Source organism: Lissotriton vulgaris, chromosome 12 (genome assembly GCF_964263255.1).
Source record: "Lissotriton vulgaris chromosome 12, aLisVul1.2, whole genome shotgun sequence".
Lineage (NCBI taxonomy): Eukaryota > Metazoa > Chordata > Amphibia > Caudata > Salamandridae > Lissotriton > Lissotriton vulgaris.
Genome location: NC_141700.1, coordinates 716996217 through 717024052, shown reverse-complemented (window position 1 = coordinate 717024052; position 27836 = coordinate 716996217). Strand labels below are relative to the sequence as shown.

General features: G+C 44.9%; 1 protein-coding gene across 1 annotated transcript in view; it reads left to right on the top strand.

Annotated features, from left to right (window-relative positions):
• LOC147678105 (uncharacterized) overlaps positions 1-15009 on the top strand; it is a 105049-nt gene extending 90040 nt beyond the window's left edge. Inside the window, exons 4-5 of the mRNA XM_086946571.1 lie at positions 8201-8247; positions 12835-15009. Coding sequence (XP_086802697.1) covers positions 8201-8247; positions 12835-13005 — 218 coding nt within the window. The 3' untranslated portion in view covers positions 13006-15009. The remainder of the gene's footprint in view (positions 1-8200; positions 8248-12834) is intronic.
• Positions 15010-27836: the final 12827 nt, after the last annotated feature.

Genomic DNA, 27836 nt, shown 5'->3' with positions numbered 1-27836 from the left:
TGATTTTTTTTTCTGTGCCAGGACATAATTCTACTTTTGTAAAGCACAAACTTATCACCCCCAAGGGTATCCTGGCGCTGAGGGCTGTCGGGAGATTAAGTGAGCTATTGCCCAGAGTCACATGATGCAGAGCTCAGATGCCGCCAGGGATCGAACTGTGAGCCCTGCTATACGGAGTCAGCTATGCCACACCTCTCTGTAAAACATTGAATATATATCTCCCACGTGTTAAATGCCATGCACCATGCCCTGTGGGCATTTGAGACCTACATTAGGGGTGACTTATAAATATTAAAAACTAATGTGTACCCTGGAAATAGGTTTATTTTTACAGGTCTAAATGGCAGTTTAAAACTCCACACACAGGTTTCAATTAATCAATCAATCAGGGGGATCATAAGTGCGCTACTCACCTGTGAGGGTATCAAGGCGCGGGGCTGTTGTGCAGCTCCATTCAGTCGGAGAGCCAGGTCTTGAGCGTCTTCCTGGAGATGTTCAGGGAGGAGGCACACCTGATGTCAATCGGGAGCTCGTTCCAGGTTCTGGCCGCGATGTAGGCGAAGGTTCTTCTGTCTGTTCTGGCTCTGCGGATGCGAGGAGTTTCGGCGAGGGCGAAGTCGGTAGATTAGAGGTTCTCTTGGGTACGTAGAATGAGATTCTCTCATTGAGGTATTGGTGGCCGGTGTTGTGGAAGCAGCTATAGATGTGGGTGAGTATCTTGAAAGTAACTCTCTTCTCTACGGGGAGCCAGTAAAGATTCCGCAAGTGTTAGGTGATGTGCTTATGATGAGGGATGCCGAGGATGAGTCTGGCTGCGGTGTTCTGTATGGTCTGGAGCTTGCGGAGCACAGACTTGTTGATCCCAGCATAGAGGGCGTTTCCGTAGTCTAGTCTGCTGGTTACGAGTGCATGGGTAACTGCCTTCCTTCATTCGGGGGGGGGAAATCCATTTGAGTGTCTTTTGCTTGATGCGGAGGGTGTTGAAGCAGCTGGAGGCAACGACCTTGACAGGTTGGGCCATGGAGAGGGAGGAATTGAGTATGATGCTGAGGTTTCTGGTGTGGTCCGTGGGGGTGGGAGGGGTGCTGAGGGTGATGGTCCACCAGGTGTTGTCCCATGCAGAGGAGGAGGGTCCGAGGACGAGAACCTCTGTCTTCTCTGAGTTGAACTTCAGGCAGCTGCTGCTCATCCAGGATGTAACGTCCTTCATTCCTTCCTGGAAGTTAAGTCTGGTGGTGATAAGGTGTTGGTGAGGGAGAGGATGAGCGGTGTGTTGTCGGCGTATGATACTATGCTGAGTCCGTGCTGTATGACGATGGCTGCGAAGGGGGTCATGTAGATGTTGAAAAGCGTGGGGCTGAGCCATAATCCTTGGGGTTGATTTCCATGGGTACGGAGAGGAAGGGTGGACGTCTGAACCTTTGGGTTCTGCCAGTGAGGAATGAGCAGATCTAATCGAAGGCTCTTCCTTGTATGTTGTCGTTGTGGAGTCTGGCGATGAGTGTGCAGTAGGATATGGTGTCGAACACTGCCAAGAGGTCGAGCAGGATGAGGGCCGTGGTGTGTCCTTGGTTGAGGAAGGTGCGGATGTCGTCTGTGGTGGCGAGTAGAGCGGTCTCAGAGCTGTGGTTGCTGTGGAATCCAGATTGGGAGGAGGCGAGGATGGAGTTTTCTTCAATGAATCTGGTTAGTTGTGCATTGACGGTCTTTTTGGTGACTTTGGCCGCAAAGGGGAGGATGTTGATGGGTCGGTAGTTCTTGAGGTCAGTGGGATCTGCTGAAGGCTTCTTGAGCAGGGGTCTGACTTCAGCGCATATTCAGATGTCTGGAAAGATGCCCGTCTTAAAGGTGGCGTTGATGGTGTGCCCTAGTTCAGGTGCGATGGTGGTGGCGGCTCTGTGGAAGATGTACAGAGGGCACGGGTCTATGGGTGCTCCTGAGTGGATGCATTTCATGGTCGACGTGGTGTCTTCGGTGGTGACTGGGGTCCAGGAGGAGATGGTGAGCTGGCTGGTGTTGCTGAAGAAGGAGGTTGTTTTGGAGTTGGGTGTTTGGTCATTGAAGTTGTTGAAGAGGCTCTTGATTTTCAGATGGAAGAAGGATCAGAGCTTGTTGCAGAGGTCCTGGGAAGGGGTGATGTCTCTGGGTTCACTGGGGGGCTTGGTGAATTCCTGGAGCATGCCTGGAGATAGTTTTTATAATACTACTTTAGTGGGTGGCATAAGGAGTACTGCCTATCACAAGTAGCATTTAATTTAAAGGTCCTGAGTACATGTAGTATCATATACAGGGAACTTATAAGTAAATTAAATATGCAAGTAGGAATTTGTTAATTTTACTGTGTTCAAAAGGAGAGACAAACATGTTACCACTGAGTAGCAGGAGTAAAGTGTGCAGAGTCCTACTTCTAACGAAAACAGGTTCAGCCAAAGAAGGCAAACATTTTGGGGAATACCACTCAGAAGATGGTCATTTCCAACCTCTATGTACAATATGTCAAACATATTAAAATATATAAATGCCTTAATAAAATATATACAACTAAATGTGAACAATGGTCACAAATCAATTGTGCTCCTTCCTTAGGAATTAACATGCTGTCCTATTCAATCCATGGTCACAACAAGTAAAGGATATCATTATGCCAGGAATGGCTTGTAATTAAATTAAAAAGTAAGTAAAAATTGTTTTTAGAGCATGCATATGCCCAAAGGTAGATTGGCCCTGGCATCTATTATGGAATCAGAAGGAGACCTGCTGGGGCAGAGAGCATAGAAATAGGCAGTGTTTTGAGATGTTTTCTGAATTGGGATAGATTGGGCTGAGCTTTGAGCTGAAAAGGCAGAGAGTTCCAGAGTTTACATGTCGAAAACGTAACGCGTCTGCTTCCACCCCCTCTCCCCCTCCCCACCCCACCCATAAGGCCCTGTTGATTTTAGGGATCACCACATTTTTGGAAGAGGTCGACCAAAGCATATGTTTGGGAGTCTACCAGTGGAATTTTCTCTTAACATTTTCGGGGCCAGCTTCATGAAGAGCTTTAAGAGCTAAACAAAGGGCTTTAACCCCTCCCGTGCTCACGTCGGCCATTGGCCGTCGCAAGCACTACCTGGATGGTGCTGCGAATGTCCAGCGGCCGACGCGGCCCCGCCCACTCCTTAGAACGCCCGCACTGCGCCGAAATAACGGCCGCGGTAAACGGGTTAAAATTGACACACTTTCGAACTGGAAGTCAATGTTGGATAAAAACTGTCTTGGGAGACCAACTTAAATTTATGTATCTTCATAAGAATGTGAGCTGCCACATTTTAGAAGACCTGAAGTTTATTTAGCAGTCGTTGTTGAATGCCAACATAAAGAGCATTACAGTAGCCAATCCTAGATATTACTAGAGCATTGATAACCGTTTCTTGGAGCTCAAATGGGATAAAGGGAAAAGGCTTTCTTAAAGTTCTTAAGATCAAAAAGCAAGAGGATGTGACTTGATTTGATCAGTAAAAGCTTTCAACACGGAAGACACCCAGGTTCTTGGCCTTTTTTACTGGGGCTGGAAGTGGACGAGGTCCTGCGCCCACCACATGAGGGTCCAGAAAGAGGTGTACTTTCCGAAAAGAAATACCTTGGTCCAACCTACTATTGACACCAGGCAGTTTTTTAACCATTTTGCTAGGGTAGACACCATTGAGCTAGACAGCAGGGGAAAGTGCCCAAGGGACACCATTCTTTCAAGAGTTCCAATAATATGCCAAGGCCAACATTAGGCCAGGAGGGTTCTCTAAGGAAGTGATTAGGAAGATGGAGACACAAGATGCCAGGACCATTAATATGATGAGGAAAACCACATTATGCTAGGACCACGAATAACAAAAAAATATCTGTCCCACATTTATGACCTGGGTGATCACAATTTGCCAAGGATATATTGTCTCAGTCCAGCTATTATTAGAGCTTCAAAGCAAGCATTTTCTGCAGAGGCAGATGTCTGGCCTTACCACTAATTCAGTTGATAGAGACGTTAAGCAGTGCATCTGATAATCTATTCCACCTCCACCTCCTATGCACATGCTTTGGAGTGTCCAAGGGCTACACTTTGCCTGTAGGAACCACTGCATGTGACACACTCTGGTGCAGCTTCACTGCTACAAAAGGGCCAGTCCAGGAGACAATGCTTTCACATTCTGTATACGTATGTACATTGTGTTTGTATGGGGCTAAACCAGCCAAAAGATAGCAGCGCGGAGCATTGCAAGACAACACATTTCTGAGGCCTTTCCTCTTTTCCATGCCTCATACAGGAAAGCATGTCACAGTACTAGATAATTTGCATGAAGGTCTCTAAAGGCCTACATATGCTGCACCAAAAAAAGCTTTGGCAACTCCAATAGGTCAGGCATTGGCTTTCAGCTTTTTTGTTTGTCAATGCTTGTTTCCTTTGGTTATAGTTTTTGCAAAACTTTCTTGTTGGGGAAGCTGCTGGGCCTCCGTCAATCAAATAAAAACAGTAGCTAAAAGCAAAAGTGTGTTTTGGTCTAAAAAGCAGACATTGGCATAGGAGTCCCTGTCACTGAAGGGAACCACTTTGTGTGTGAACTGGAGATCTGCTACTTGTGAAATGACAGAATACCATTTCTTGCAATGCACTTATCCAGTGGCCGAAGTAGGTGTCCCATAGCTCCATGCAGTATACTGCAGTGGGTGGAATAAAAATACGAATTAAACAATTCCAGGCCAATGGATGAAGAGGACTGGCTTACAGCCTCTATATGTAAGTATATTACAAATATAGGGCCATATGTAGGTAATCTCTATTTACCGATTCTTAAATACCGATTTTTACTGATTCGGTATTTAAGAACGGTAAATAGTATGTAGGTAAAAATTTGGTAAATGTTACCAAATCTGTAATATTCGGTATTTACCGATTCGGTAATTCCCATTCATTCCTATGGGCCTGGGGGCCCATAGGAATGAATGGGAAGCCATTCACTATTACCGATTCGGTAAATACCGAATTTGTAATAGGGGAAACATATTCAAGGGTGGCAGGGTGTCACATTGACACCCTGTTGCACCCCTGAATCGTGCCTGTGTGCACATGTGGCAGACATACATGCCCTAAGGGCATGTATGTCTGCCACATGGCACTTTCAAAAAAGCACAAAATTGCTTTTTTAAAGGTTTTCGATATTTACCACCAGCTTGTAGTGGTGGTAAATAACGAATCTTTAAATCAAAAATGCACTCCCTTGAGTGCTCCCTACAAGGGATTTAAGGATTCTGTAATTTACTGATTCCTTAAATTACCGAATCGGTAAATTACCGAATCCTTAAATCCAGCCACCTTCATTAGAAAAAGCTAAATACCGGTCAGTAACAGCAAATTTACCGTTTTTCGGACGTTTCCGACCGGTATTAAGCTACCTACATATGGCCCATAATGTTATAAAATCTAAAGGGTTTGTTTAATGGTAGAACTAAAAGCTACCCAAGCCAGACCTACACCAATCACAATCACACATACTGCTTGTTCTGATTAAAGTTTAAGCAAAAACATGAGTTCTATGCATGAGTTCTATGCATGAGTACCTGCGCTGATTCTCACTCAGCCTCTTCTCTGCCCTTCATCCCTGCAGCACGTTTTATGCACACTTTGATTAACTTCCACAAGCATTAATGTATATATAAGCAGGGCAGTAGCCCCTTTGTATTTCAGCCCCAATGCCAACCATACATAGTGTGTAAGCCTTCAACACCATGTGTGGTCATAGATGGTCTACGCAATATGTAAGCTGTTCTCTGGCATTTCCCCCATATTACATCAGTCAATAACATAAATGTATGGGGCTGTCTAGTCATGTCACTGACATTGAGGCCATTCCGTTGACCTAGGAGTAGTCTCATGTAACCGGGTTTGCACTAGGGAGACGAGGATTTTCATTAAGGTGTTTAAAAGCGCTGAGACGCCTGCGGGTATTTGTCGCGCTTTATAAATGGCAACAAATAAATAAATAAAACAACCTAGGGCGCAACACGGCTCCCAGCCCAGCCATCATTGACTATGTGTGTGTAACCCTACTACTACTTGAACCCAAAGCCCAGGTGCTGTCGCGCTTGCCAACTAATGGATGCGATCGGCTGTGGCGCTGGGTGCGCCAAGGATATAAATAAATGGGTTGTGGACTGCTCGCAGCCTCTCCCACATCAAGCATTTCAATGGACTGCTCGCGCCACGCCCATATCAGGCAGCCAATGTGTGGTGTGCATCATTGGTGCTAATGGGTCTGGGTGGCGGCTTGTGGCCTGGGGCTTACCCGCTTGAAATATACAGGGTTGGATTTAGGATCAAAAATAGGCCCGGGCACGCTTTAAAAAAGTGGCCGACATTTGCGGATTGCCTTTCCACAAAACACTGTTTCAGGGAAGTTTTATGAAATGAAGGGGAGAGGTCTCTGAGAGAGGCATGTTTTGATAAATTCACTTAGATTAAAAAAAAGGCACAGATTAGTTCACACTGGTGAATCAACCTGATTACAAGTGAGGGGACTTCAGCTGAGGCCACCTACCCCAACTCAATCTGCATACACTATTGGACTAGCCCAGCGAGAGAAAGGGAGTGACACCTCCGCCCTGTTAGTAAAAGGGAGGTAATAGAGGCCGATCTGCCTCCAGAAATGCCACTCAGGCACCCACTGGGCAGCTGGTGGCATCCGTATAGCATAGATACTGCCCAAATCAGCCCCCATTCTGCCCAAAAAGCAGCCCACAGCTAGACCTCGGATACCGGCCCCTCGGCCATTGCCCGAGTGCCTGCCTTTCCAATCCGGCCCTACAAATATATATCTGGCATATCCACCCATTCCACCACATGTCTCTTGCCTGTGACATCCATGCTGCTCTGTGTTGAGTGCAAGTATCTTGCAAGAAACATGTAGTTTAAGGCGTTTTTTTTTCAGTTATGCCCTGACATCTCTTTTTTGGCACTAGATATTTCCCAAACCTTCCATCAGTGCTTAAAGTAATTTGAGATCACACTGTTCAATAGCTCCTTTATCTAGCAAACTATAACGTGAGGAGAGGGTGTGGCGCCAAAATATTGTTGGCATAATGTTCTCCGGCATCAATATTGTATCATAAATATTGCCCACAAAAATTTTGCTCAATTTGGAGTAATATAAAAGAAATTCAAACACCCTATGGGTCAAGACTTTTGAACATGACATTTAGGGCCCAGCATTTGTATCAGTTTATATTTCTGTGTATGATATTCTGACATACAACTGAGGCCAGTGCTTAATTTCAGCCAGTGGTTGAGGGTAGGGCCACTGCCACTCATTTTTGGAGACTGGCACTTATTTTTCCTCATCAGTCTTTGATGCAGAGGAAGAGAGAGAAAACACAAACGGGAGAAAAAGGGAGGAGAGGGAAAAGAAAAAAGAAAGAAAGAAAGAAAGAAAGAAAGAAAGAAAGAAAGAAAGAAAGAAAGAAAGAAGGAAAGAAAGAAAAAAAGAAAGAAAGAGAAAGAAAGAAAGAAAAAAGAAAGAAAGAAAGAAAGAGAGAAAGAAAGAAAGAGAGAAAGAAAGAAAGAAAGAGAGAAAGAAAGAAAGAAAGAAAGAGAGAAAGAAAGAAAGAAAGAAAGAAAGAAAGAAAGAAAGAAAGAAAGAGAGAAAGAAAGAAAGAAAGAAAGAAAGAAAGAAAGAAAGAAAGAGAAAGAAAGACAGAAAAAAGAAAGAAAGAGAAAGAAAGAAAGAAAGAAAAAAGAAAGAAAGAAAGAAAGAGAGAAAGAAAGAAAGAAAGAAAGAGAGAAAGAAAGAAAGAAAGAAAGAAAGAAAGAAAGAAAGAAAGAGAAAGAAAGACAGAAAAAAGAAAGAAAGAGAAAGAAAGAAAGAAAGAAAAAAGAAAGAAAGAAACAAACAAACAAACAAAGCAAGCATGAAAAGAACCTGCAAGAGTGAGTAGGGAGTGACTGGTAGTGGATGAAAGAAGCACAAGATGAAATCAAGATTAGACAGCCTTGGTAGTCAGCACACCTGACATTTAGTAGCACTGGTATTGGACTTAAAAGGAAAACTTTGGACACTGGTCCCTATTCTTTTACAAATTAGGCACTGACGAAGGGAGCGAAGGGTTTGAAGGTCACATTTGTAAATTATGATGGCTGTATTCCATTTAAAGAGACATGATGTTGGACCTTATCTTTCAGGTTGTTGTGGAGCCTGCGGTGAGGCAGAGGCACAGACAGATACTCAGGTGAGACTCAGAGGTGGGGGCATTGCAGGACTCCATGCCCTGGGGCGGTCAGTGGTTGTTGGCAGCGGTGTAAGGCAGAATGATGGGTACCCCCTGCAGAATGTGGTGACAGGTCCCTGGGGTTCCTGTAATCTACGGATGTATCCACTTTGAGCTGAATTGGGACTCCCAGAATGGCTGGGGCCCCCTAAAGGGTAGTGTCCCCCCCCCCCCATGCACCACAGTAGCTCAGGGGCCTGTGATACAACTGTGATCCTTTGATATTGTTGTCTCAGTGCCTTTAATACCATTGCTGTTCTCTAGTGTGCCAAAAGCTTTCATTGGGCTTTTGCTCTTTTAATACAATTAGGTCAGACCCATATTCAAGCCTACTGGAGGTGGTAATTGGTCAGAATCTCAGATACAACCTAACACTCCCAAAATACTGGCTTAAAGGCAGATGGCCTATAAGTTAGAAAGCAGGCAGATCTTTAATTGTAAGGTAGATCAATAGAACAGTAAAGTATACGAGTATGACTACACACCAAAAGGTCCCAGCATCTCGTGGGACTGAGACACCACACCTAACGCTATGAAAGCACTAGCAACTCTAGGCGCTATAACTTTGAGCTTTAGGTTGCACCATAACTGTTTGAAAATCCTGCTCATACTTATCTCAGCAGTGACCAGTGACCATGAGACTACCATTGCTTTGCTGGTAAATTCTGGTTTCAAATGAGGAATTTCTGAGGGTTCACAGACAATTCACAGCAAGACAGCTCAACAGCAAGGATGAAAGGTGGAGAGCCTCATGTCTGAAAATATCATAAGTCCACCAACAAACTGGCACTCAAAGGTTGTTGGGGGACCTTGTGAGATTATAACAATGGTAAAATCAAGCCAGTGGTTAGTAAGAAATTAGAGCTTTCGAATTCACAGCAGTGCCGCACTGTCAAATTATTTGTTCTTAGGGTCCATTCCTTGGCCGCAACAGGTTCCTGGGTCATTCTGTAGTTCAAGCCTTGTGGGTGGAATTTGTAACCACAAGTTTCTCCTTGAGCTGTGGAGAGAAGGCAGAGGCTTAGTGGGGCGTCTGCGTTGACACATACGCAGTTTGACTAATCCAATGGCAGATGGGTGGGTAGAGCAGGGGTAGAGCAGGCGAGATGCTGCTCAAACTTACATCCTCACAAGGAGGCTACTCTGAAGGCCTTTGTCTCATTGCCAAGGTTCCTGATTTTGGGTCACACTGAAAATTGTAGACATGTCTCTGATATTTGGCAGATTGTTTTCTGCTCAAGCAGATCCCCGTGGTTAGGCCTTGGTCAGTTCGGCTATAGCTCTGTTCCACAATGTCAGGCATCCCTTCTCCTTATTTCAGTCATTCTCCACAGTCTCCTCTGCCTCACAGCCTGCAGCAGCTGAGGAAACTCCATTGATGGCCGAATCCTGTCTCTTAAGATCACAGCTTCACTTGGTCCTGCAAAGGGCAACAGCTTCTTCAATGCAAGTGCATAGGAATTCTTCTGACACAAAAGGGTAACTTAAAAACCAACTAAGTGTGCTAGTGTATGTCCAAAGGTGGTCACTAGGAGGGAGGGGGGGAAGAAGTCCAAACATTGAGGCAAATGGACAATCAATTGGAAAAATGCCAGGAACAGCCTCAGTGACACCAAATAACATATGACGCCCTGATGACATTACAGGTTGGACCACTTGTACCAAACATAAACTCTTTAAAAAGTTGCTTTGGCTGCTGGTGGGACAGGGGAAGAGCAAATCATGGAAAATGTGGAAATTAACAATAGTGGGTCTGTTTCCTTTCTGGTCCTGCTACTACCTTCATGACCACTGAGGGGTAGAAGGGGCAGTGACAGGGTGTCAGAAGAAAGCCTGGAGTAGCTATGGATTCCCTTGATACCCCCAATGGAAATCACTGGGGGCACCAACGACAACTGTTCCATTGATTCAAATGGCATCTTATGGGCTTTCTGCGCAGTAGACAGAGACAGGGAAGTGAAGAGAGGATGCAACCAAATGAGGTGTATTTCAGAATATTATAGTTTGACAGAAATTGTATGCCCTAAATATTGTTTTCAAAACATATCTCCTTTCAGCGTAAACTTTCTGTTATTAACTCCAATGAGGTGATATTTTTGTAAATGAGACAATATTGATCTCAGACTGTATCCTGATCATGATGTTCTGGCACCACACCTCCAAGAGAATGCCTTCTGCAGGGCTCTGTTGCCGGGCAGATTCCCACTGCTCTGCTCATGTACACAGGAAGGAGTAAATGGCAAAATTCCGTCTTGGGACTCAGGGAGCCGCAATCCTGAGCATTCTTTGGGGCATGTGTATTAGAGGATGAAAGCCAGGTGGCAAAAATGGCACAGGAGAGAAAATCGAGTCTCTGAGGATACAGACGGATTCAGTCACTACTCATGAACTAATGTGAAGGGAACAGATACCAGAGTGGTTAAAAATTGCTTTTCCCACTCCAGTGAGTGCAACAGTAGGAAAAGTGTTGGATAGTGTAAAGGTAAAAATTGCTATTCCCATGTACTCCAAAACCCATACCCACCCTAATACTAAAAAAATGTCCATTACTTACATTATAACGCGTTGTAATGGCATGCATTGTAATGGTATGCGTTGTAATGGCATGCATTGTAATGGCATGCACTGTAATGGCATGCGATGTAAAGGCAGATAGGTTGTAACAGTTGCGTTGTAAAGGCAGGTTATTGTAATGACTGCGTTGTAATGGATGTTTCTTATCTTGATACCCCAGAATTCTGCTATGCCATGATAAGTTACATCAGAGAAGCACTTCATATTAGGAAATGGTATGGCCAATTTGTATTTAGGATGGGTGGGTTTGAGATTACTGTATTTTATAATATTGTTATTGTCTTCTTTTTTAATGTGCTCAATTATCTGCTGTATTAAATAAATCAGATGATATATTGTATTGTATGAAGTAGTATTCCTTTATGGCGGTGTAAGCAGAATAAATATTTTTCTGAACTGAACTTACCTACATTTTCCTCAGTGGACCTCTGTAATAGGGCACATTCATTGTGCACTTTTAAAAGGAGATTGGTCACACTGTTAACACAAAATACTCTGCACATATAGTACACAACACTGATGGGAAATCAAAGGGTCTTAGAGAAACTAGACATCAAATTGTAGCCTGGGGTGTTGGAAGGTCCTCAGCTAGAGGTGTGTCGAAACAAGGTTTGTACTACTGGAATTGACTACCAGCACCGGGAAACAACCTTTACAACGTAGTCATTACAATGCACTACCTTTACAACGCAATCATTACAACGCAACATCCTTTACATCGCATGCCATTACAACACAGCCATTACATTGTATGTCATAACAGCGCATGTCATTACTATGGGAGACAGCGTTTACAACGCTGGTAATACCATGCAGGTAGATAACAATGTGGACATTACATCGTCTGCGTTGTTACCACGCATGGCATTACATCGCAAGTCATTTCAACGATTTGCGCTAGGTGGCGTGAAACACCAGGAAATGTGTTGGATTTTAAATCCAACACCTTCCCTGCTGTTGCGCTAACTGGAGTAGGAATAGTAATTTATACTATTCCTATGTCTAGCGTGCCATCTAGCGCAAGTTGTTGAAATGACTTGCAATGTAATGCCATGCTTGGTAACAACAGGGACGATGTAAAGACCACGTTGTTACCTACCGCGTGGTAACACCACGCATTGTAACACCACGCATTGTAACATCACATATTCCATTACAATGCATTTCACTACAACACATGCCATTACAACGAATTATGAGGTAAGTAATGGGGAATAGTAGTTTTTACCCCTAAACTATCCAACACCTACCCTACTGTTGCACTCACTAGAGTGGGTATAGTAAATTATACCCCTACACTATCCAACACTTACCCTACTGTTGTACTCACTGAAGTGGGAATAGAAATGTTCACCCATACACTACTGTTGCACTCACTGAAGAGGGAATAGTAATTTCTACCCCTACACTATCCAACACTTACCCTATGGTGGCCAGAAAAGTAATATGTGCTATAATGGTATGCGTTGTAATGGTATGAGTTGTAATGGAATGCGTTGTAAATGTAGTTTCTAAAAATGCTTTGTGATGGCATGCGTTGTGATGGCATGCGTTGTAAAAACATGCATTGTAAAGGATGTTGCGATGTAAAAACTGCGTTGTAAAGGCATGCGATGTTTGCATTGTAGGCTCATACATTCCCAGAACCACCAGATACCAGTCTTCCCATAGCCTGGTGAAAGGGAGGAACCATATTCAACTCTCAGTAAATACCAGACTAACAAGGCCTAGAAAAGTGTAGACATCTGCTAGAGGGTGGAATCGCAAAACACATAGCAGCACTCCCAGTGGGCTTGGTATGCAGGACCATTTCACACAAAAGATCAGTCAGAACACAGAAGGGAGGCAGGTTGGCGCAATAGACTTCTGAGAAAACTTCATCTCTTGGTGTGACCACCAGTAAAGAATTACATGTATTGTTCCATATATGTCCTTTGATCTTGTGTGTTGTTCCTCTTATTGCCTTTTGTGCAGATTGTCAGGACTGGCACCATCTACGCAGATATCCAGTGCTCGCCAGGTATGCGTCACGGCGGGGGCTCCAGAGCGGCTCTTTCACTTATGCAAGGGAGTCAGATAATTTACAGTGAGCTGAACCTCTCGCGAGCAGAAGACATGGAGAAGCTCTCCACGTCCATGGAATGAGGGTGGAGGACAACACGTCTACACACACGGACCAGAGGCGCTTGGGACTTCCACAATCGCCGAATGTACATACTCCTGGTGTGGTTTATTTAGAGAGATTGAGTTAATCAGTGAGTCAAGTCTCTGGAGTCTCTGTTTGAACCAGTCACACCTTATCCATTGTTTGTCCTGACTAGTAAAGGTTTATGCCCACTTCCAGTTGTTGGTTGGGGGTTTGGGGTTTGGGGGTTTTTCTACATAGCATGCCATGTTTCTGCAAGTTTTCCTCTGCATTCCTTAAAATAATCCAAGATTGCAAGGTATATAGGCTAGCGTTCTCTCCCGTAACAATGGGATTTTATATATTTTATATTTGATTTATTCCCAATCCAGATCTTTAATCTCCACCAACTCATCTAAGTATTTCTTTACTGATCAAAGACTTACCTTCAATGTATTTCTTTGCTCAAAAAAAGACTCACCTTCAATGCATTTCTTTCTAAAGAAAGACTCACCTTCAATTTATTTTTTTACTCAAGGAAGACTCACCTTTTCCGCATCTTACCTTTATCCTGATGTTCTCAATATACAGGCTTTGTTTACGAGTGGCCTGTGGGTTCCAGTAGCCCCAGTAGCCGGGTTAGCGGCCCATCAGGATAATACGGACTAGTTATTCACATGGAGTATTCGGCTGCGGTTAAGAGGAGCCAAAGCCTCCTGCTGACTCTGAGGGGGAAAACGTGTCGAAATCCATGCGGAAACTTCGATTCCCGAAAGCAGTTATTCCCCAAAAACATGAAATCCTCATTTCTTCCCTACCCCTAAAATTACTGCGACCACCGGTAACGACAGTGTCGGGCAGGGTATATTATCATCATTTGCCCAAGCCACTCCTAATGAAAGCCCAAGAGTGCATACACAAACCTTAAAACAAGCCCAAACTATTTTAGAAACCATGATGTTGGTTTTTTTTGGATGATGTCATCCTGACTGGATATTTGCCACCAGTCGCTAATCTGTTTACCACCTTTGCCCGAGCCACTCCTAATGAAAGCCCAAGAGTGCATACACAAACCTTAAAACAAGCCCAAACTATTTTAGAAACCATGATGTTGGTTTTTTTTGGATGATGTCATCCTGACTGGATATTTGCCACCAGTCGCTAATCTGTTTACCACCAGCGAAATGATCAAGCATTCATTGTCCGAAGTCCTACTTTTGTGTTCATCAAAAAAAAGCAGGCAACAATCTCTACGGTGCCTTGAAAGAGCCACTTTCTGTAAAACATTATAGGACGCTACAACATGTATTTTCTACATGTTGTGGTCCAAGCAGCCTCATGAAGTCATTATTGTAATGTTGTTGTTTGTGTGAACCGACTATGAACGTTAGGCGGTTTCTAGATGTGTTGTGATGAGTCACTTGATGACACAAATGGGCCACGGCTGGGCTGACCCTCGCCCCTCTTTTCATCCACATCTGGCCAGTTGCAGGCGTGTTCTGTGCCACGTGGAAAAGTTCTCTGGGACAGAATTGCAGACATTACACCGCTGGTGGGCAAGTTTACAGTGATGCGTCATCATTCGCGCTGACTGACGGGTAGAAAATTACTTTTTGCAATAGTCAGTGGGTATAAAGGTGATGCTTGTACTTTTGATTGCAAGAAACGTTGAAATATTGCACCAGCGCTGGGGCAAGATGTGTCCATCACCAGAGCAAGCGGTGGAATCTTCCCAAATTGTTACATAACCTCCTGATAGTTTGCTAATCCCTTTGGATGCAGAAGACTTTGGGACCTCGAAGGTCTGTCACACAAGTTAGCTTATGATTGGTCGTCAGCTCAATATTACAAATCAGATACATAAACTGTACTAGTGTGTATATCTCACAAATTGCTTGACTATTGCAAATGTATATTTTTCTTTAAATACACAATTAGTATTATATCAGTGTTATTTTATAGCTCACTTCAGTGCATCAAATGTATTCAGTGCATTTTATATCAAGCTGTAATACTTATTTTCGGCTAATATGGTTGTTTCTTCTGTAAACTTCAATAAAAAAATAAAAATATATTTGAACTAAAGAAGTTAAATAAAAAGTATGAAAACCTGTGTTCTTTATAACGTGATGTCACAGACGAAGATATCACATGGATGTCATCCGATTAACAGGGAGGGGAATAAGAGAAGAACAGTAAGCGGAAATGACAGATGTAAACACTACAGTACCACACTTTAAGGGTTATTCACTTTATTATCCACTAAATCTGTTTCTCTATTTCAATCACTGCCTCATCCACTGGGATAGGCACGATAACATGGGCAACGGAAATTAAATAAATTGATCTTTGCTACAATGTTTAATCAAAGAGGTTGTCGCTTGGTGTCTCACTTTCATCCTCAGTCTCTCATTGGCTGAGACCTGGTTATCGGATCACATGTCTCGAAAACTCAAAGACCTCCCTCTTATGGCTCTGTGGCTGTTCCCGCTCCTTGTGAAACAAAACAATTGGTAGTATTTGGTGTCAGGAGTTACAATGCCAGCTCTTTTGAAATACATTTTTTATAAAAGGATGTATTCGGGGACATAGCTATCATTAGTGCAACAGGTGCAGTGGCACCAGGGCTCAGGGTTGTGAGGGACATACTGCACCCAATTTATCGTCGTCTTTTACTACCCACGTAATGGATGGGGGCACTTGCCTCACGCATTACAGCCCATGGAACCCTTGCTACCCCACTGATGTGTTCAAAAAGAAGTTTCATGGTGTATATTTAAAGAAAAATAGAAACAAGATTTTAGCAAATCTCGTTAGTGTGATAGTGATTGTGAAATGTAAAAAAACAGGATGTAGAAATAGGACCTGATTCACAAAGGTGACTTAGAGGCAAAGAATGTTAAATTTGTGGTTGGAAATTCCAAATCCTGATTCACAGACCAGCAATGTCACTTACCACAAGGGAAGTAGCATGGGGTTTCCACTACAACGAGCAGAGAGCTAACAGTAAGAATGGGCGTGCTAGGAGTTGGTGCTTGCCTTCAAGGAAGTGGTGCACACCTAAAGAGTAAGCACTTTCAAGTGAGCTACAAATGTTTGCAAAGGATTTTCATGCCCCAATCCAGCCCTTGATTTTAGTTCCAAAAGTCTCGACTATGTCTGCAAGTTAGGAATGAAAACAAAAAAAATGTATTTAGTGAACATGTAAAAGGAAATATGGAACAATGTGTCTCAAATGGAGATTAAAAAAAAATAGCTACCAATGCACGTTATGTAGATTATCTGCCCTACGTAAAGGAGAGTGTATGAACATTCAAATCTACATTTTTCATAGATTTCCATGAGTGCTGCCCGGGATTTTTTGTGAATCCCCAAATATGCTGAAGTCTTCTCAAATAGTAGGTAGAAGAATTAGATACAAATATTTCTTCACTGTTTTAAGAATTAGGTCCATTAGAGCCAAACATTGCAGGGCCATGTTAGGCAAACTGATGGGCATCTCTAATAAAAGCTGCAGTGGTAATTTCTTTTGCCTTTGCCTTGTTATTACAAAAGCAGCAGAAAAATCTAGTGCAATTTTCTTTGAGCAGTTTTACTTTTGAAAGAGCACTCAGGACCTCATTTCTAAGTCCCTTTTCATCTAAGTCCCTTTCCTTTGGCTCCATCCCAAAGTTAACATTAACAGGAAGAGCTAAAAGTAGCCAAACTCTGACCCTGAGCTATTGATTGACCCCGCAATCCCACATTTCTAAGAATCTTCAGGATTCCACTTTGAACTTCCCAGTAACTCTGCCCCAAAGTTACCACTGCCAGTCCCGCACTGGAGACTGTGGCAGCGCAGAATTGATGGGTGTGATATCAAGTCACTTGTAAGGATCAATCAATCAATCAGGGGTTTGTAAAGCGCGAACTACTCGCCCGAGAGGGTCTCAAGGCCCTGAGGGATGGGGAGGAAGAAAGGGGGGGGGGGTCTCGCAGTTCCTGGGAGATCACAGAGTTTCGTCGAAGAGCCAGGTCTTGAGGTCCTTCAAGCACTTGGGGAGTGATGGAGTCTGTCGGAGGTGGAGAGGGAGGGATTACCATGCCATGACTTGGCAGCAAGGAGGGATAAAAAGTGTCCACCTGCTCTGGTTTTCTTGATGCGAGTTATTGTCACGATGGAGAGCTGGGCTGAGCGGAGGGAACGTTGGGGAGCATGGAACATGAGGCGTGTTTCAAGTTGGCGGTCCGGTGTTGTGAAGGGCCTTGTGAGCGTGGGTGAGTAGCTTGAAGGTGATTCTCTTTTTGACGGGGAGCCAGTGTCCGTAGGTGTAGGCTGATGTGACAGTGGCGCGTTAGGTTGAGGAGTAGTCCGGTGGCTGCGTTCTGGGTGTTCTGGAGTTTGCAGATGAGGTTCTTGTTGATCCTGGCATATAGTGTGTTACCGTAGTCCAGTCTGCTGCTGATGAGGGCGTGTGTGACAGTTTTTCTGTGTTTGGGGTGGATCCAGTTGAAGGTCTTCCGGAGTAGGTGGAGGGTGTGGTAGCAGGAAGAGGTGATGGCATTGATCTGGTGGTCCATTTTGAGTTCGGAGTCCAGGATAATTCCGAAGTTGCGTGTGTGGTCAGTTGAGGAGCGGGGGTCCTCGAGGGCGGGGGGCCACCAGGTGTCGTTCCATGCATCAGGGTTTGGACCCATGATCAGCACCTCGGTTTTGTCCGTGTTGAGTTGTAGGCAGATGTTCTTCATCCACCTGGTGACGGCTTGCATTCCGTCTTGAAAGTTGTGTTTGGTGATGTTGGGTTTGTTGGATTGGGAGAGGATGAGTTGGGTTTCGTCTGTGTACAATGTGATGTTGAGTCCGTGTGCTCTGACGATGGATGGAAGTGGGCCATGTAGATATTGAACAGGGTCGGGCTGAATGAGTATCCTGTGGGACTCCGCAGGTGGTCGGTGTGGGCTCTGAGAGAAAAGGAGGAAGTCTGACCCATTGCGTTCTGCCGAGAGAAAAGAGAGGATCCAATTGGGGGCCTTGTCATGGATTCCTGCGTCATGGAGTCTACAAGCTAGGGCGAGGTGAGAGACTGTGTCAAAGGCCCAGTCTCTCCTCTGGAGAGGTTCAGGAGGATGAGGGACACAGTCTCTCTTCTGTCGAGGAGGGAGTGGATGTCTTCTGTTGCTGCGAGAAGGGTGGTTTCGGAGCTGTGGTTCTTCCTGAATCCTGATTGGAAGGAGTTGAAGATGTTATTTTCTTCTATGAAGGTGGTGAGTTGAATTTTAACGGCTTTTTAAAATGACATCAGTGAGAGTGTATTTACAACTAAAATATTTCTGACTATTCATACTACATAAGCCTGCATCTTACATCAGATCACTTCTGACTATTGATTCTACATCGCCCTACACCTTACATCGGACCACTTCTGACACTACACCACCCTACACCTTGCATTGGACCACTTCTGACTACTGATACTACATCACCCTATACTTTGCATTAGACCACTTCTAACTACTGATACTACATCACCCTACACGTTGCATCAGACCACTTCTAACTACTCATACTACATCGCCCTACACCTTGAATAGGACCACTCCTGACTAATGAGAGTACATCACCATACACCTTGCATTGCCCCACTTCTGTCTTCTGATACTTCATCACCCTACACCTTGCATCAGACCAATTCTGGCTACTGATACTACATCATCTTATACCTTGCACAGGGCCACTTCTAACTACCCATACAACATCACCCTACATGTTGCATCAGACCACTTCTAACTACCCATACAACATCACCCTACACGTTGCATCAGACCGCTTCTAACTACCCATACAACATCACCCTACACCTTGCATCGGACCACTTCTGTCTACTGATACTAAATCACCCTACACCTTGCATTGGACCAATTCTTACTACTCATATTACATCACCCTACACCTTGCATCAGACCACTCCTTACTACTCATACTGCATCACCCTACAACTTGCATCAGACCACTTCTGACTACTGATACTACATCACCCTACACCTTGTATTGTCCTACTTCCGACTACTGATACTACATTACCCTCCGCCTTGCATTAGATCTTCTCTGCTTACCACTACGGTTAAAAGGTGCGATGTGTATCAACGTTTAATGACCACAACAAACAAAGTTTTTAAAATCCATACCACTATATCCACTAAAAATGTTATCTTTTCAGACTCGAGTTTTTTAGGTGAGATCCCGCCACAGAATGGATCTCATTAGCGCTGGATCAGAGGAAGACTCCTGGTCAAAAGGGAGCAGTCATTTATTCTTTTCACTGCTCCTCCTTTAAAGATGCTCCTCAGGGCTTCTTTCATCAAACGATGTTCAGCAGATCCCCTCTCTAAATCTTTTTCCTTCAAATGAGGCACGTTATGTGTTCTTTCGCGCCATAAACAGGTATCAGATCCTGATTGGGAGCCATGCTATGGTTTATAACGTTTATATATTATCATGCTGAAAACAACTGCCAGGAAGCCAAGCTTCTAGTCGCATCAAACAATAAATGATAGATATGAATTTAAAAAAATAACACACACACACACAAAGAGGACAAAATTTTTTTTTTAAATGTAAGATATGCATAAGAATTAAAATGGACAATGCCATCTAAAACTCATATTTAAAGATATATGCAGAAAAAAAACTCACGGAACAGAAGATGCAACTTCATCCGTCTGGGGATTAATAGCAATGGAAATAGATGAAGACGGGTTCTAATGGTGAACCCCAGTGGCTGCCTGTGGCCTAGAGTTATCACATGGGCCTGTGGATGAAGCAATGTCCGAGGAACACTTCCAGTCTCAAGGGACACAATGACTGCCACTAGCAAGAACATCACTATGTAGAAGTGAAGTGGTCAGACCTTGTGTGGCCTTCTGACTCTTTTGCAAACTCTTCGCACTTCTCACCTGTCACATGTTCAGCCTGCACTTTACAGCAGAACAGACTGGTCTTGAGTGTTGCAAGGTGACAAGCCAGGTCTAGGAGGCTGGGGTGGCTCAAGGGCAGTGATCCTTGGGACAGGTAGAAAAGGAACCAGAAATAACTGTGCACTCATGAATGACCAAATGCCTCTGCGTGGGTCTTTGACTTGCAGAGGTCAGCCACGCCGTACAGTGAAGGGATGTGTGCATGAAGCGAGAGATACCGTTTTAAATGTAGCGACTTTTAGCCAAGTGAGCGCCAATCTCATTGAGCACATGGTCTATGCACATATGTTACTGCCAATGGAGCTGTCTTGCAGAAGGTTCTTGTTTCTGTGGCTCTTCAGGCTTTGGCAGGTGGTAGTGGGGTGGTGACTAGTGTTGCAGCCCTTTGAGGGGCAGGATAGGGCTTCATGGTGTCAGCCTACCTTCGCAGGGGTTGCTTCTTACACTTTAGAGATAAAACTACTTGTTCAAGCTTTGAGGATGGCTCAAGATTGCACAATCTGGGTAGCAGCTACATCACTAAGCGCAAAGTTGATTGTAAGACTCATCGCAGATGAGGCATTGCCTCTTGTCCACAAATATGCCAACAGAAAAGGAAGATTGTGTAATGGTCAGAGGCTCTCGATGGGTGCAGGACCCTATTAGGTTGCTGGGACACCATGCTTAGGTGCCACTCTATGGTCACACATGCTTGCCTCATATTTGTGACACGGGTTAGCTACATGCTTGGGGTACAAGGCACCAAAGTGGGTGACAGACAACGCAACCAAGGTGGCATGAGAGGGCTAAACACAGCACACACTAGCCACAAGTGTGGAAGGATTCTTGGGAAGGGGGACCATCACCCTTGGGGAGCTGGGGCAGAGAGTGGAGGATAGCAACCGAAAAAGAGGTGCCGCAGCACAGTCACGCACAGACTCATGCCTGTATTAGATTCTTGATCTGAAGTGCACCACTAAGTCAACCAGGATCTTCGGGTTGAGGTGTGCTGCGATGGAAAGTCCTCAGTCTTTTTCTTTCCCCCAATTTTTATTCAAGTTTTTTAACAACACAGTTTTTTACCCCCAACCCTCCCCCCCCCCTCACCCCCACGAGGACAGGTACACTTCTTGTTACATACATAGGTATTTAAGTACACGAAAACTGACATCTTAAAGAGGGAATAAAGGAAAAAAAACACAAAAACATCAATGCTCTATGCACTCTTAATCATACATTTCCTCCTGTAAAGTCTCGATGATACCACATTATTGTGCTGTCAAAAAAACCGGATTGCATTATTTAATAATTTAAGATTTTAGAGTTTTTCAATGGTTTTTCCCATTACTCCGCTCAATGCACCTGAATCCAGTCTAGCAGAGGTGCCAAGATTTTCATGCCCCGCCTCCGAATATTACGCACCTTCTGTTTATAGATGGCGACCTCGAGGCTGCATGTCGCAAGTAACCTAGCCTTCCATTGAGGAAAGGATGGTGGAGTAGGATCTAGCCAGGCTGATGCAACGCACAGCCGAAAAATGGCCATTGCAACGAAAATCAGCCCTTGTACCTGTTTAGGACGATCATTACTAGAGATGCCCAACATAACCTCTTTGGTTGTAATGTTAACCCTAGCATAGGTAATGTCCGAAAGAAAGCCAGATATTTCATTTATTACATTTGTTAGGATATTACATGTGGAGAACATATGGACAATGTCTGCAGCGGGGAGCGCACATCGTGGACATGTAGTGCCTTTACCAGTCCCCCACTTTGCAATTTTATACGGGGTATAGTATAATGAAAAATATGTCTTGTAAAATTGCGCCTGTAGTTTTATGGACATTAAGCAAGTGAGTGACAAATCATATGCAATGAGAGGGATACTGGATGGAACTGCAAGTTTAATCTGCCATGCCGCCCCATGTTTGTCCATATCATCTGGGAGTAGGGCATTAAAGTTTTCATAGATCTCACCGTATCACTGCATTGATTTTCTATAGCTTGGCATGTTTGGAATTTAATACGGCCACCCCCTTTCTTTAGTAGGAAATCTCTCACCTGAAGGTATTTGAGTCCTCAGTCTTGATCTGACTTAGCAGCAGTAGGTACCTCACAGGAGTACAGAGCACAGATGGTTCTCAGGCTGGTTCTCGGGCACTGGTGGCTCTCAGCACCCATGGGGAATTACAGAGTGTGCCCACTTTGGGCACCCCCAGAGCACTTTGGTATTACAGAAGGGGCCATACAAGCGTCTGCGGCCCTTCTGTATAGAGATAGTGCTAGCGCAACATGTGAGCCAGCGCTGTCATTTGAGGGTATTCCCTCATTTCCATGGGGGCGTGACCACATGCAAATGAAGGAATCACTTTGCCTCTGCGACCGCCCCATATATTGAACACCGGTGCAGAGGCAAACATGCCTTTAGGAGGCACACCACAAAAAGGTGGCACACTTTCAGTGCACCTCCTGAAGGCAGCCCTCTGGAGAGGAGAAAGGGGGTCCCAGAAATCCCCTTGCAAAGGGGGGCAATCACCCACTGCACTGTATGCGGCTTGCCGCCTGCACAGTGAAAGACAGAGCACCTTTGAATGTGCTCCATGGGGCCAACAGGTATATGTTACATGGCCCCAGATAGTCTTCCTTCTTTATCGGCAGGGCTCAGCAGCATCGACCTGATTCTCTTTGCTAGTGGTATAGTCCTTCCTGCTCAAGGGAGAATTCAAAAGATTGTGCCACAGCTCTTTTAACCCCTTCCCAGCCGTCATGCACTACGGTGCTCGTGTGCTGATGACGGCTGGGGTTCGTCACAGCCCGCCCCTGTTCGTGTTGTTTACAGCACACCAGGGGAATCGCGGCCGCATGGAAAGGGTTAAGTAAAAGTTAAACAGTGGAATTGCAGTGTGGGCCAGCTGAAATCCAGCTTTGTGGCAATTGATCCAATTCAGAGCTATCCCCAAACATCAGGGGCAACCGAATAGGAAAACCTGCAATTTCCTCGCAGCTCCGCGACATTCAGCTGTCACTCGTACTTTGTGTATTACTTTTCGACTCGTGTCTCCAGCTACACCAAGCAGAGAATGCCAGGTTGGGCTGATGGCCTATTTCCCAGCAAGAGGTGTGTAGTTGTGAACCTTCCATTAGCTCATGCCTTTGTTCAGGTGTTGCTGTGGCCACGTCACAGGGCAGCTTCAGGTCTGGTGGGCAACAACAGGATCTTTCTTCCCTACTCTCTAAGAAGATGAATCGAGCAACCATTAGCACTTGACTTCACAAAGAATTCTAGAGGGGGGAGTAAAGGGAGAAACAGTGTAGGGGAACATACAGGGAGGGAGGGAGACAGCAGCACCGACTACCACAATACCCTATGGAGCACCCTACAACCCTACGGCTACATACATTGACAGGGACTCTCACATGTGTACCCCATCTCTCAATGTGCATTTAATCTCATGCATACTTCACGGGAAACAACCTTTACAACACAACTTTTACAACGCACTACCATTACAACGAAGCTTTTACAACGCAACATCCATTACAACGCATGCATTTACAACACAACCATTACAACGCATGACACTACAACGCATACCACTACAACGCATGCCATTACAACGCAGTCATTACAACGCATACCATTACAACGCATAGCATTACAACACATAGTACCCTTTCACTATCCAACACTTACCCTACTGTCGCACCCCCTGGAGTTAGAATAGTAATTTTTACCCCTACACTATCCAACACTTACCCTACTGTTGCGCCCCCTGGAGTTAGAATAGTAATTTTAACCCCTACACTATCCAACACTTACCTTACATGCAATGTAATGTTATGCGTTGTAATGTGATGCGTTGTAAATGTAGTATGCGTTGTAGTGGAATGCGTTGTAAAGGTAGTTTCAAAGAATTTGTTGTAGTGGCATGCGTTGTAATGGTATGCGTTGTAATGGATGTTGCGGTGTAAAAAATGCGTTGTAAAGGTAGGCGTTGTAAAAGTATGCGTTGTAACGTCATACATCCATACTTCACATGCGATCAGTAGGAAGGAGGGGGCGCAGTCATGAACTACTACACGGATTTACAAGGGAAAGCGAATAGCCAGTTTCAACCCTGGGGTTCAGGTAAAAGGCCTATACCCTCAGTGTATAATGACCTTCCACCAGAGTCAAGGCCTGGGCAAGAGGCGGGACCCACTCATGTCAAAAGGAGAACAATTTGGGGGGGAACCACATCACCCAACAGAGCCTTGTATGCTTTTAGTGAATTTCATGCTAAAATCATGTAAACCACTCATCAGGAGATGTTCGGTGTGGCTCCCCTGCACCTAAAACCCTTCCGGGTCTTCCAAAGCCCAAAAATTAACAGCAGGTTGCTACATGGAGGCAGCCCCGGGGACTTTCACCTGCTATTTCATAAGTACAGAGATGTTCTATTTCCTCTTCCTTATTACTGGCTGAGGTGCTTTACATTCAAGAGACATCTGAGTGACTCTGCATTTTATCAGAGTTGATTTTGTTTTTATTATTTCCACAATCCCTAAGTTCTTCCTTCTGAAAAATAACAAACCTTTGGTCTGCTCTCCTAGCTTCAGACACAGAATTCTCCCCACCTAAATGCCCAAGGGGAAGTGAGGTCACACACGCCTCCTTTGATGTCTGGCACGTCACATGGTTGACCCTTGTTCCACTCTCGGCCCCTCAATAGCCTCCTTTTTCATGCAGACCTTATGGAGGGACTGAAAACAGACGAAACTACAGAAAGTAACAGAGTTTTGCGAGCCCTGTAAATACTTTCTTCTGCTGCCTTAATTACTCCGCGGACCAGAGGTAGCGAGGGCAGCGCCTGGGTGACACAGGGTCTGTCAGGAGTAACTCCCAGCAGCCCCTCATTGACGTCCCTGTCTTCCGAGTCAATAACATTTCATACTTCGGTTTGGGTGCACTGCACTGGACCTGCACTGGCTCCCCGTCAACAAGAAGATCACCTTCAAGCTCCTCATCCACGCACACAAAGCACTCCACACGAAACTGGACCAGCAAACCTGAACAACAGACTCAGCTTTTACAACCCCGCCCGCCATTTCCGCTCCGCCCCGCCAGCCTCGCCCTTGCTGCCGTCCTGCACATCCAACGAACAACCTCCAGTGGCAGATCCTTCTCGTTCCTCCCCGCCGAGACCTGGAACACCCCCCCCACCCATGTGCGGCAAACCCAAGACCTGCTCACTTTCAGAAGACTCCTCAAGACCTGGCTCTTCGAGCAGTAACAGCACCCCCTCCCCTCAGCGCCTTGAGACCCTCAGGGGTAAGTAGCACGCTTTACAAGTTCACTAATTGATTGATTGATTGATTGGGTTCTAGAGGTAATAATTAACCAGACACTGTTCTGGCTAAATCAGAAGTGGGCCATGAGTCTTTTCCCCTTGAGGCGCACGACTCAACCTAGACCAGCTCTTCTGAAGAGAAATTCTGCAGTCATTTCAGAACAAAAAACAAACAGACCATAACTTTTGTCTTTAGCTGTGCAGTTAGGGTTAAACATTCAATGGGATCATATGTTGTGAGAATCTGAGGAGTTTCTGTAATCTTTGTAGTTTAGTAAAAACTTTGTTTTTAAAAAGGTAGCGAATCTGTGGCAAAAAGATAAGGTTTCGATCTGTTTCCCCGAACCAATCAAGGACAGAGATATTTAGACACTGGACCTGTGTGAATAATACACGTACGTCTTTCGTTCACAGTTTCAATACAGATAACTGTGGGCCCGATTCACAGAACTAACTTAAGACAAAATCCTAAACTTACTACTTTTAGTATTCACAGAAGGCATTTAGTAGTAGTAAAGTTAGGATTTTGTCTTAAGTTTGACTTAAGTCTGTCATAAGTCTGTCTTAAGTATGTCTTAAGTCAATCTTAAGACAAAATCCTAACTTTACTACTACTAAATGCCTTCTGTGACTACCAAAAGTAGTAAGTTTAGGATGTTGTCTTAAGTTAGTTCTGTGAATGGGGCCCTGTGTTCCAAAGAGGGGCACTGATCCTCGGATGACGTGTGACAGATATTCAGGGTGCCCAAAGATTGCCACCTGTTACCTCATTAAATAACCTTTTCAAAATGCGGGACGCCGCTAAAGTAAGCGCATGACTAAACTTATATAATACCTGACTCACCTCTGTGGTTTTACATTCTTACTGCACGTGTTCCAAGACACGAAGAAACCGCAGCGTTGTTATTTATGTAACGAGTCAAAGGCGCATACATAACATACCAACAAATCAGGCGGGATGTAAAATGACTTTATTTTTGCTGTCTCACACCTGAAACCAGGCGCGCAACACCCATGAGCTCGAAGGGCTTCAGCCAACCCCCCCATCCCCCCCCCCCCCCCCCCCCCCCCGTCGTGTGAGTCAGCCCGGGCAGAGACAGCTTCCAGAGCACCAGGCAGCCGCACCCGAGTACTTTACAGGTCTTTGAAAGACCATTTACTTCTTAACGAGGGTTTGTTCTTTCACCCCTGAGCGCCTGCATCTCCACTCTGCCTATTGCTGGAAGAATTAGCGCGCCCCCTCCCAATTTTCTTTAATTAGAATCCCCAACCCCCCCCCCCCCCCCCGGGAATGTGGCTCTGGTTGCGCCTCTTCCTAAAACCGTCACTGCTTCAATACTTTTCGATGGGAACATTCATTTCCTGCTTTTTCCCCCTCAAAATCAGTATGAATTATTTATGGGAAAATAAGCGCCGTGCTTTACTATAATGATCGCCAAATAGCGGTTTCCTTGCTGAACCCGAGTACAGGAGAAAGGTGTTGAATTGCAATGTCAGCTTAGAAGCAAACGGGGGTGGGGTGGAATATACCATGCGCAGAGAGGTGACATTTTTAAAGAAGAAAGAGAGGGAGTGGAGTAGGAAAATATGGAACGCGTTGCAAAACAAAGGGGCATATTATCAAGGAACGGTGTTTAAATTATCGCCGTTTTATCGGCAGGAAACTGCCGATAAAACGGCGATTATGGGCTTGATAATTCGCCCTTGTTAATTCCCATAGAAGCCCATGTTTTGATGTTAACATGGGCTTCTATGGGAATTAACAAGGGCGTATTATCAAGCCCATTATCGCCGTTTTATCGGCAGCTTCCTGCCGATAAAACAGCGATAATTTTAACACCGGTCCTTGATAATATGCCCCAAAGTCCTGAAAAGCAAAAAGTCTTAAGAGGCTAGAACTGACACATACACCTAATGAGAAGGTAGTTACGAGCCTGCATTTCAATACAATCCGAAGCTGGGTTTAATGATACAAGCCAAAAAACCTACAGACACGGAGCCTTCCCGTTCGGGGGGCTCTAAATCTTCTCTCGCCACCAGTTCTGTTTCCTTGCACCTCTCTCTGCTTTTCCTGTTCCTTCTGGCTAAGACTCCGGGGTACCAGGGATGTCTGGCACACCATCCGCTGAATGCCCCTGGTCTAACAGAGAGGGTAAAACGGGGAGCCGGGGTGCTTTGGAAATTGGTGTCTGCTGGTCTTATTCCTGTGATCCTAAGGTTTCAGAGCAACTTTTTGCCTGACTCCAGTAGCCTCGTCCCAGTGTCCCCTTTCTGGGAGAGACTGGGGCAAGGATGGGGGGTCAGGACTCCATAGATGCTTCCCGCACCACTTGCTGTTTCTGCCATGGGCTTGCTGGAGTTCCAGCTGCATCCCCCCTAACCAGATGGGGCACTGGTGACCTCAGTGATAACGTCCAGGGCGGATAGCTGCGTTGATCAAGTTGACTGCCCAGCCCCAGGATAGGTCCACTTCAGAGTAGGAGTGATCTTATGTGGAAGGGGCAATGGATCAGGGTACCAGGCCCTAGTTAGTTCACATTGTCATAGACATCATGGGAAGGAACACTCCATGAGGGGACAGAGGCTCAC